Source organism: Molossus molossus, unplaced genomic scaffold, assembly GCF_014108415.1.
Source record: "Molossus molossus isolate mMolMol1 unplaced genomic scaffold, mMolMol1.p scaffold_m16_p_8, whole genome shotgun sequence".
NCBI classification, from domain to species: domain Eukaryota; kingdom Metazoa; phylum Chordata; class Mammalia; order Chiroptera; family Molossidae; genus Molossus; species Molossus molossus.
In genome coordinates this window covers 102,691,177-102,703,425 of record NW_023425402.1, presented here as the reverse complement: position 1 = coordinate 102,703,425, position 12,249 = coordinate 102,691,177, and the positions used below count along the sequence as shown (strand labels likewise).

The following is a 12,249-nucleotide window of genomic DNA, read 5'->3' as shown; positions in this document are numbered from 1 at the left end:
CTCTCTAAAATCAATAAAGGAAAAAAAAAAAGATACAGAGGCAACATGAAGGGTTTCTCACTGTAAAACTGGAACAAACTAAAATACAAAGAGAAAAGTGAATACAACTGCTTGGAAGCAAAAATGCATAATCCACAAAAACTAAAGAAAATAAGGAGAACTGGAGGGAAAAGGAGAGAAAGAGGAGGGGAAATAAGAGAAATCCTCTCCAGCTTCAGCCACTGAATATCACTGGAAATAACACAGAACTCATTACTCTGAAAAATGGCATTTATAGGAAAGAATTTAGCATCTACCTGTATAAGCTGTATGTCAAGGTAATTAAATAGTATTAGTTGTTAAGAAAGTTTTTCTTTACGGGAAAATTATTAGCTAAGAAACATGCAAGGAATTATAAAATTCAAAAGATCTCCACTTTGAAACTAATGAAAAATAGATTTAAGTAATAATGATCAATGGATGAAACCATAAAATGCAAATTAGAAGGGGAACTTTTTTAATCACCAGGGTCCACTACTTGAATGCTCTGATACATCTTAACATCACTTAAAGCAGGAAAAGAAGCCACTGCCTGGCTCTGGATGTGATGTAATATCAGGTCTACCCCACCATTAAGGATTTTTGCCAAAAAAGTTGAAGTGAAATCAAAGCAAATCTTTGGTGCTAAAAACTTCCTATTTACAAAAAATTCAAGGATAGAGGAACAAATTCAACACCACAAAGAAGCAAAACATCAAATCCATTATTTGAAATCATGCATATAGAAGTAAATGGTTTCTTCAACATATCAAAGATATGAATTAAAAAAGAAAGGGAGGTAGAGCAGTACTATTCTAGATTAAGATATTTAATACACACACACACACACACACACACAAACATGATGTGGGGACCCTTCTGTGGATTTTGACTAAAATAAAGCAATTATAAAAAGATATTTTGAGACAAGAGAGCCAATCTAAACATGAAATGCCATGTGACGCTGTTAATTTTTCAGAAATCGTTTAACAAAAAAGAAATGCATGCCTGAAAACTTTCATAATAAAAAAAAAAAAGAACAAGTCCCAAAAATGAGAAATATATTAACACTATTATGAACTAAGAAAATTCTAAAACTAAAAACTCACATGTTGGTACTACTGGTGGAATAGCAGGCGGTGGTACAACAGGTGGAGGAACTGGAGGTGGCATGAAACCTACATGGGAAAAAAAAGAGCCCAAATAAAAGAGCAATAGAAACGTTACTTAGTTATTTATTTGCTTAATCCTCACCCAAGAATATTTTACCCATTGATTTTTACAGAAAGTGGAAGGGAGGGAAGGAGGGAAGGAGGGAAGGAGGGAAGGAGGAGGGAGAGGGAGACATCAACTATTTGCCTCCCACAGGTGCTCGACTAGGGCTGGAGATCAAACCTGCAACCCAGGAACTGAACCCACAACCCTTTGGTATGTGGGCCGATGCTCTAACCACTGAACCACACCGGCCAGGACAAAAATTACTTCTTTAAAATCAAAGATTTCAATAACTATAGATGAAGTTCTACGTTCTTAAAAAAGTCTTTCATTACTACAACCTCATATTTGTTTTCCATTTTAAAAACTACTTTTATATATACTACCTTACTTGATCCTTAATCAAGTACAGAGGAAGCTAAGTAACTCACTGAGATCTTCATCACAAGCAATCCTATTTATTTACTCATCTGTTTTAGTCCTGTGGCACTTTCTAAGATGCTATAAAATTAAAGATTAATACAAGCCAGGCAACTTGTTTATATGTTAGCATGGTGACTAACTACCTGGGGAGTTAAACACTCATTTCAAGTTGCTGATAGCATTACATGCAATAATGTCATCTGTAAAAGGTGCTATTGTATTTCTTTGATATATGTGTTATTTACCCACTAGATCAGACATTTTCACTAACTTCAGATGTTACTACATTATGTTTTCAGTATTTAAATAAATCTTCAATTTAATATTGGCTGTTTGATTATTTTAAATATCAAAACCTGTTTCCTCGCATTTTAAAAATACAGAACTACCATTAAATTTAATTAGAAAACAGTGACTGAAAATAAGAAAAAATAAACTCTGTCACATGACAAAGTTTTTGGCCTTATCGATATGTTCTAGGAACTGTACTCAATGGCTAAGAACTTGAAATACAAAAATCAAAGTACAGTACCATATTTCTTATAATAGGCAAATAATTCTATATAAGCAATTATTATATTTGATTGATATGTTATTTAAGTAATCTGTAGTTTTTAGCCAGAAACACAGATTCTGTTTATCAACAATTAGGTCAAAAATGTATTTCAAATTCAATGAGCATTTTAAGATATTATTTCTAACGTCAAAATGAATATCCTAATTTTTAGGAGGGAAAATCTATATACATTTTTTTTTTAATCCTCACCTGAGGATATTTTTTCATTTATCTTCAGACAGAGTGTGTGTGTGTGTGGGGGGGGGCATCAATGCAAGAGAGACACATCACTGACTGGCAGCTTCCCGCATGACCCCGACCAGGGTTGGACATCATACTGCAAACGAGGTACATGCCCTTGACCGGAATCGAACCTGTGACTCTCTGGTCCACCGGCTGATGCTATAACTGCTGAGCCAAACCGGCCAGGGCCAATCTATATAATTTAATGCACACTCTGCGATGAGTTTACGGTAATAACTATAAAGAACTAATACATAAAAATTTCAACGTAAATTTTAAATTAAGAGCATTTCAGTGATTTTAAAGGATTCCATTTCTTCTTTGCCAATGCTTCATAATGTGTGATCCTACAACAATTTGCAATGTCTTGTTAGAAATAAAATGTCTTGTCCCCTCTCATCCTACTGAAGCAAAAAGAGACTGGTCCACCAATCTGTGCTTTAACATATGCGCCCAGTGATTCCAATGTATGCTAAAAGTTAGAAAATCATTACTCTGTAGCATTTTGACCTGGAAAAAGAACAGTTAAAATGATATTCTAAAAAGAGTTCCATTAATAAGATAAATTCCTTACCAGGCGGTGGTTGTGAAGGGTTAAAACTTGCTCGAAGAAAAGGAGGTGGAGGGATTGGACTGAATCCAGGAGGAGGGACCGGCATTGACACAGGAAATGCTGGTGGAACTAAACTAACTGTAGGCACAGCTGGTGCTACTGGAATCTTTGTGGGTAGAAAATAAAAAGTCCATAAATCATTTCATCCATCTGTAATGATTACATTTTGGAACACTTAAAGGTAAATTATTTCTATTTCTTTTTTAGAAAGACAAAAAACACCATTATATTAAGCTGCTTTATTTCTTTCCTTTTTATATACTTGTAAGCAAGCCTACTTGGGGTAAAAGCAAGGCACTATTCTTTGACAGATATACATGTGGAGACTGAAATTGATCTTATATTCAAGTGATATAAAATAATGGGCACCTCCTTGAATAGTGAATTTCAGGCTCAATTTTAAATTGGCATTTCCACTACATTTATAGAACCTAGCTCTGCTATGCAACCTGAGTACCGCTAGGAAGGATGTCAGTAACAGCTATGAAATGACTCCAATTTCTCATAAACTTATTTTCTCCTCCTAGCATAAACACCTTATATTCATCCTAGGTACAATTCCCAAATATTAACGTGCACTATAGCTGTACCTCTCTTCTAAAATTACTATTGCATCAATGGTATATTCAACATCTTAATTTCGTTGTCTGAAAGACACTTCATATGCACAAAACTGAACTTCCAGTTGTCCTTCCCAAAACAACTCTTTCCCATTCTGAGATAATAGTAACTCCATCTTTCCAATTTCTCAGACCAAAAAACTTGCCTCTGTTCTTTCTCACAACTCAAATCTAATCATGCCATGAGGTCCCATTGGTCATTCCATCAAAATACACCTAATATCTGGCCACTTCTCATCCCTCCACTGCCATCAGTCTAGTCTCAGCCATCATCATCTCTCATCTGGATTGCCCCAACTGTCTTTTCACTGGTCTTCCTGCTTTTATCAATGCCCTGGTCTATTTTCAAAATAGTAGCCAGTGGAATCCTTTAAACCTTTAAACCAGATCAAGTCACTTCTTCCTTCAAAATCCTTCAAAGGTTGAAAACCAAAGTCCGTCTAGGTCTCCCTTCTCTTACTCTGCCCCACCTGCAGTTCCTGGAAAGCAGCAGCCACGCCCCGGCCCAAGGCTTCTTCCCTGCACAGCCAAATGGCTAGTTCCCTCAGGAACTTTAAATGGTGGCTCACTGTCTTATTTTTAACTAGTTCTATCCTGGCCATGTTATTTAAGATATTAGCACCTACCCAGGCTGATCATCCTTATACTACCTTTTTCCTTCCATAGTATCTCATAAACTTATTTCATTTTTGTCTCCCTTTTTGAGAACAAAAGCTCCATAAGGGCAGGAATTTGTGTTTTTCAGTGATGTATCCCAACCTAAGGTGCCTAAAACAGTAAATGTCACAGAGCAGGCAATCAGTAATTATCTGTTCAATATTTAAATATGAATTAGACTATTTCTAAAAAATATATATTTTTAATGTTTGATTAAACTCATATTTACTCCATTTTGGACAATTTCCTCCCAGTTTTATAAAGTAAATACATGATTAAAAACAGAAATGTAAAACACATTCAACAACAAAAACACCCAGCACTAACCTGTAACATAGCAACAGGTGGAGGAAAAACCTCTGCCTGGGTTGTGACCACTGTCTCCTTTTCAACTGGTGGTGGGCTCTGAGTTGTCTGGACCGTCTCTTTAACAGGTTCTGAGTTTTTCACAGTTTCCCACTCTAAACAAAATATTTAAAATTGATTTCCTCTAGATAGGTGTAACTGTTCATTTTATTTCTATAGATACATTTATTTCATGCTTGTCTAAGTCCTTCATCTACCTTAGCAAATCTATCTTGAAGATGTGTCCACAACTCTAGGTTTTACCCAGATAAATCGGATTAGGATACTAAGGAGTCCAAGGAAACATGACATGAGACTCAAATGAAAGACTGAAGTATTTGGTCTAGAGAAATACTTAGATTATATCCCTTAGAAGGGATATAATAGATATGTATCTCAAAGGCTGTCTGACATAACAGGAACCAACCTTATTCTATATTTTGTCACAAGGGAATACCAACAAGTACTAACCCAATACAAAAAAATCTTTCTGAAAATACAGCTATGCAAAAATAAAACAAAGGTCTAATGGTTCCTCCAAGCGTTCTCTACCTCCTCCAGCACAGGAATCAAAATCATTAGGGCTAATAAGACTTTACATGACTTAACTCCTTTGTATCTCTCTGACTTCATATCCTACTATGCACTCCTCACTTACTTTGCTCAAGTCATACTGGTCTCACAATTTTTGAACAGATTTTGCACTTGCCATCCCTAAATACGAAATGCTCCTTCCACAGACAGCTGTACATCTCACCCCTTCAAATATCACCCTGTTAGACCATCTTCAACCAATTTAAACTGCATTAGTTCTATACCTAGACTGCCTATCCTCCATCTCTGATTTTTCTTCTTAAAACATAGAAGCATAGAAACACTGTACAGTTTATCTCTTTTGTTCATGAGTTGTCTTTCCACTAGAAGAAGGGCTGACAAAGTTTTCCTATACTTAAGTAGTTTAGACTTTGTGGGCCATATGTTCACTGTTGCAACTATTCAACTGCTCTTGAAAAAAATAAGTCATATAAAATAGATAAACACAAGTGAGCGTGGCTGTGTTTCAATAGACTTTATTTATAGAATAGGCTGCCAGCAAATTTGGCCCAGGGACTATAGGTTGTCAACCCCTATTCTACCATGTGCACTGCATGAGAGGAAGGGTTTTTGTCTGTCTTACTGCTGTAATCCCAGTTCCTAAAATTATCCCTGGTGCAGAGCAGGAACTAAAATATTTAAAATGAATAAATGTTTTGGAGGAATATCCATCAAGAAACAAAAGGAGAAACTGATAAGAAGAAAACAACTGAAAAAGTATCTGAATATATGCATTGGCCTGAGAAAGAAAATATTCTAAAAATTAGCTAATTATACTTAAAAGATGTGTGGCAATAAAATCTATCTCGTATTTCAATTCTTCTATGATTTCTTACTGGTTATAATTGCCAATCATTTCAAAAAACAAAACACAAGTTTTTTAAAAGAGCAAGTCTGAAGATTATTTGATTATAAGCATTCTCGAATTACATGAATATGAACCATTGCTTTCTAAACTAAGATTCTATTCCTGTCATTCTCAATATGGATACTAATCAAAATAATCTAGGAAGTTTTTCAAAGAAGCTTCTGAAGTTTCCAGTTCTCAGTTAAACTCAAGGAATTGAAATATTTAGTTTTAAAAAGATTTCATATATATATAATATACAACTCTTAAAGAGCAAAACTTTATTAAAGACTTACATAGAAAATGCTACATTTATAGACTTCTAAAACAGTCTTATACTCTGACAGGAACTTATGAACTAGAACCCATCAAACACTGAACACAGTAGTGTTTCACAGTTTTTCTCTTTCTGGGAAAAAGAATCCAGGAAACACAATTTGCTCTATCATGAAAACCTCTTATCAGTTACAAACTTTTAAGTGTACTTTTTAAACAATAAAACCATCCTTAGAGTTCTTACCAGTATTTACAGTTTCCTGATCAATCATGCCTCCTTCCGCAAAACCTTCCAAGTCGTCCACTTTAACTTTTTCCCATGGTATATATGTAACTCCAAGATCCACATCCCAGAATTGTTTGTATTCTGTTTTTACACCTTTGTTTAAAGCCCAAGCAATCTATCAGGAATGAGAAGAGGAAAAGGAAAGCTTATAAACACTGTAAAAACAAAGTAAAACATTTAAACACATGAAGACAATGTAACAAATAAAATTCATTTTAAAAATCAGCTGGATGGGCATAGCATCACTATGAAAATTTTTCCATGCTGTTTTGTTTGTAAAATAAAACCTGCATTAGATAGCGAAGATGTTTATGAGATTTATTTCCACTTCTTATTGTAACTTTAAAATAACACATTTCCAGAAACAATATCCAAATCTACTTTTCACCATAAAAAATGTCAAGCTATGTTACCAATAAGAATAGTTACCAATAATTAGAATAATTTAAACAAAAGCTCAGTACTCCAGCAAAGAGACCTGTGACACTTAAGTTTACACAGAGAAACTCTCTGCCATAAAATGACAAAGTATTAGCATAATGACTCCCTTGAAATCAGTTATGTTAATGTTATAATTCAGCTGCAGAAACTGATGGAGCAAATGATCTCCAAGTAGAAGAAATGAAGTGTAAATTAGTCATAAAAAGTAAAACTGGAAAAACAAACAATAAATATACAGTTTAAAGACTAAGAGGAAAATAAAAATAAAAATAAACCCTTCACAAGTGTCTGGATTTTAAAAGATAAGAAGTTGAAAAGAAGAAATTAAAACTATAATTAAGGGGTATGATTAGGAAGCACTGGGAAGAAGTAAAGGAAAGACAAACGTGTGTAGACGACAAAGGCCTGGCTGACAAAGAGAAGTGTGCATGTGTGATTTCAAAGAACTGCTTGACTACAAAGTTTTGGTTATTATTTTACCTATATCTAATTCTGTAACTCAATAATACTAAAAAAATAAATTTCCATTGCAGTTTGCCCATTAACATTTAAAAAACTGAATTACATACAGGAACATTCTATTAATCCAATACAACAAAGAGCACATGCACCTCTCCCCCAATCTCACCTTAATGACCTTAGACCCAATTTTATATGATCCAGAACTAAGTTTCTGAAGAGCCCGAAATGCATCTTGTCGATGAACCATGCAAACATAAGCACAGCCCCTGGGAGGAATCATCTATTAAAAAAAAATGTTTTCTTTAGAAAGGTAATATTAGGAGGGCAATTCATTCTGGCATTTTATGGTTTTAATGAAACAGAACATTGACTACTGACAAATACTGAATTGTTTTCCCTTTTCTTCCTCCAGCTAGTTGTTTATCAGTTCAATTCATGTACAACTAATAACCTAGTTTAAAAACAAAATTCAAACCTAGTTGACTATCGCTCTAAGCCATGATGTATGTGAAATCTTAAATAATCATGTCAATTAAAGTTTTTTCCAATACACAATAAAGAACTATTTTAAAAAGTATACAAACATGCATACAATACCACCAGATAAAGGAAAATGATACTACATGACCAACATATATGAAAACATACAACTTATTCACACTATTAGTTCAAATATATTGAGTAATATGTGAAGAATTTTTGTTTGGGGTAAGTATATTATCCTTAATACAAAATCTATAAACTACAACAAATGATAAAATTAAAGCTTTTGAATTTTTAAAACTTAATTTTGGCCAAGTACTTCTGGAAATAGATTTGAAAATGAATAGGAAAATAGCCTGTGTAAGGATCTGAGAGTTTTATTTACAAAGCATTTCACTATTCAACAGACTATCAGATCATAAAACTATCCTTAATGTATTAACTCAAAAAAATACATAGAACATTTCAGTTTCTTTTGAAGAACTCAAAAGGTATTCTATCACTTTATTATTACTCAGTATCTCATTAGCTCTGTTTGTCAAAATAAAAATAAAAACCTTTCCCTCGGTCTTGCTAACACTTCAAACTACTGTCACTCTAATATCAAACCTTTCAAAAGAGAAGTCCACCTAATAACCCCTTACATGCTTCTTCAACTCTTATGATGTAGACACAACCCATTGAAAACATTTTCTTCAAACACATTTTCTTTACTCTCTCTAATGACCTACTAAATGCTAACCCTAACAGACTTTTCTCAGTCCTCAAATGTCCCTAAAACCAAGTAAAAGATTTCTAAATCTTGTATCAATTTTTCAAATCCTAGATTTTACCACTAGTATACTTCAGTTTACAAAATAACTTAGTGCCTATTTTTTGTAGGTACTACGCTTTAATTTTTTTTCACACAAAATATTTTATTACTTATATGCACAATAACACACATCCATAAATATGTACTTTGTCTCTATGATATGCAAAGCCATGTTCTTGACACTGTGGGAAATACAAATTAAAGAAGAAGGCCCTGGCCGCTGTGGCTGGGCACTGTCCCGTGCACTGAAAGATTGCTGATCTGATTCCAGGCCAGGGCACATGCCCAGGTTGAGGGCTTGATCTCCGGTGGGGAGGGGTGCAGGAGGCAGCCGACTGATGCTTCGCTCTCTGGCACCAGTGTTTCTTCTCTCTCCCTCTCCTTCCCGCTCACTCTAAAAACCAATTCAAAAATATTTTTAAAAAAGAAGAAAGGGCCATGACTTCCTGCAGGTTCCAATCTCGGGAAGACGAAAAAGTACACATAGAGCTACTGGGCAAGTCCCAGCTGGTACTTGATGTGACAAATGAAACGTAAAGACAATGCATCTAGTGGATTCCAGAGGAAGAAGGGTCCCCAGCAGTTGTGCTAGTTAAAGAAGGCTTCTTAGAAGAAGTAAACTTTCTTGGGGCTCACTAGGGAAGACACACCAGGCAGAGGATCCAGCTGCTCTCCCTGGCATCATGTGGACATGATGTGTTTTTCCATGTAGCTCATGGTCATTATCTCTTCTTTCTGCGGTTCTTCATTCTCTCAATGGAGTCTTGCCTATTTTATTTCACGTACAATTCTGTAGTACAGGTGTGCAGTTCTGGGCCAGCTGGTGGGTCAGCTGGAGCTCTCATTCACATTGGGCTGGTCAGCAGCCTGCTGGGTACAAGGGCCCTCAGCTACACAGCTTATTCCAGCTCCAGAAGACTAGCCCCGGCTTCATCACATGGCGATCTCAGTACTATGCTTTTAAAAGGTAATACAGGAGAGGACAGAGACAAGCCAAACTAATGCCCAAATGACTGTGTTACAAAAAAGACTACAAATGTCACAAAAAAGGTGAAAATCCAAAATGATGCTTGGATTCGGGATCTGTTCAGAGCACTGATACCTGGCTTTGTAGTATTTTGATAAGATCCTAAAGATAAAGATCATGGGCATCCCCCCTTTTTTTTTTCAAATGTCAACACTTTCTGATACACAGCTAGGGCTGAGAACCCCCAGTTTGAGGATAGAGGAAATCAGAAAAAAATTTAGAGATTATATGATCATGGATTCTGAATAAAGTTATGTTCTGCCAGGTGACATTTTAAAAGCCAACAGCATTCTCATGATATAGAAAGAGAAATCTGAAACAGCTAAGTTGAAACATTCAACCAAGTTGAAACATTCAACCAATCACCTATGTATTAACCAATCACCAATGTATCATCCGTATAACACAGGCAAATCACTTGGTTTCTTCATTGGTAAAATAAAGGTATTTGGATTACTTAACCAGACCCTTGTGAGGCTCTAATCAGATCACACATAGTTGGAACTAAAATACCAAATGATCAAATTCAATTTAAACACAGAATGCTATTATTAATACAGAAAAGTTAAGTTTGGGCAGATAAGGAATGTTGGGAACTAACACTAGAAAGGAAAATCAGCCAATTTCCCAGTAAATAATGATAAAAGGTCCAACAGACATAGTATAATAACAGTAACTAAAACCAGAGGTTTAAAACATTTTAAGTTTCCTTAAACAAATATAAAACTTTTCATTACTTAGTTTTGACCCCAGGGAAAAACAACAGCCCTTCAGAAAGAAGAAAACTCTCAAAGGAGACCGGGTGGGGCAAAACCACTGAAAGAATCAAGTTGAGAAATGAGAGTTAAGCTCAAGTACCTGGAGATGTCCTGGCCACATCAGTTTTCTTGTCTAGGGCTGGCTTTGAGAGGGACAGGAAGGGGACAGAGGAGGAGGGAAAAGGCAGGCAAGAGACTGGGACCCCAAGTACAGCTGTGTCTCCACACCACTTATGCGCTCATGTGCAGATGATTACAATTCTATGGGACTCAATTCCCTCATTTTCTTTTCTTTTTTTTTTTTAAAGGAATTAAACGAAATCACACTAGTTCCTGCTAACTCAAAATACTCAATGTTTTTAGGAATCAAGTGTTACACTGTCATAAAACCCCTAAAAATGCTTAGAATTCCCATTTTAAAATTAAGCAAGGCGATAAACAGCAGCAAAATACACACAGCAATGATGAAAGTCGGACAATCCTTGTAAAGATGTGTAAAGGCAGATGCAGTTGGGCTAATTAGGAACTGAAGTGACTCTATATGAATGAAAACCCTATCCTTTTTTTAACCTTAAACTATTGTCCAACAACTGGTACTTACATTAATGGATTCAATTTGTCCAAACTCTTCAAACAGGTTGGTTAAATCCTGCTGTGTGGCCTTCTTGTCCACCTGACCAACCCAGAGAGTAGTACTGCATACTGTCAAGACATGATAGACAAATGACCTAAATCACAGTTACTTATTTCAAGGGGCTGAAGAAAAAGCTCTATTAACAATAAGATGTGACTACTGTAAGATCTCCACCAAATGTGTTTTCAACCAGGTCTCTACTCTGGCTAGTCAGAACTCACACCTCTTCCATGTCTGCATGAACTTTAGGAATCGTTCAACTAACAGATCCCTGGTAATTTGTTCTTTTCCTGCTATTTCCTCTTTGCCTGTGTAGTCTCGCTCTATGCACATATAACTTAGTATTTGAACGAAGTCTCAAAAGAAAAAAAAAATTTTTTTTTGCTATTGCAACAAAATACCACAGACTTAGTAGCTTGAAACACAAAATGTATTCTCTTACAGTTCTGAAGTTCCTAAATGGGTCAAGCGGCTCATGCTTTCTGGAGGCTCCAGGGGAGAATCGTCCCCTTGCCTTTGCTAGCTTCTACAAACGTCTGCACTCCTTGGCTCATGATCTCCACCGTCAAAGCAAACCGTGTAGCATCTACCAATCTGTTTTCTCTCTGACCTTCTTGTCTCCCTCATACAATGACCTCTGGATTACACTGAACCCTTCCCCTACTCTTTCAATGTTGTCTCCTACAAATTATTCCCACAGATACCTCCATTTCTTCCCAGAAATCAGTAACAGGTCTCCCCTAACTCATGAGGAGGAGAAAACACTTGATTCCTAGAATGCGACTATTTGTTGATGTTTCATATCCCCTGGACTATTCATAAAATCTCTTCTGTTCTAAGGACCAATGGTAGGGAAACACTACTGCAGGTGTTTAAAATGTGATGGGACCACATAAAATCAATATTGCTTCTGAGAAGGAGAGTTTTGAGGTAAAAA

General features: G+C 35.7%; 1 protein-coding gene across 5 annotated transcripts in view; it reads right to left on the bottom strand.

The window, feature by feature from the left end:
* SCAF8 (SR-related CTD associated factor 8) overlaps positions 1-12,249 on the bottom strand; it is a 145,650-nt gene that overhangs the window by 66,729 nt on the left and 66,672 nt on the right. For 4 of the 5 annotated variants that reach the window (XM_036249324.1, XM_036249322.1, XM_036249323.1 and 1 more), the window contains 6 exons: positions 11,280-11,380; positions 7,763-7,876; positions 6,652-6,808; positions 4,673-4,806; positions 3,030-3,174; positions 1,128-1,196 (listed from right to left, as the gene is read on the bottom strand). In XM_036249324.1, coding sequence (XP_036105217.1) covers positions 1,128-1,196; positions 3,030-3,174; positions 4,673-4,806; positions 6,652-6,808; positions 7,763-7,876; positions 11,280-11,380 — 720 coding nt within the window. Of the gene's footprint in view, positions 1-1,127; positions 1,197-3,029; positions 3,175-4,672; positions 4,807-6,651; positions 6,809-7,762; positions 7,877-11,279; positions 11,381-12,249 lie in introns of those variants that run through there. The other variant, XM_036249326.1, reaches the window with a different exon arrangement.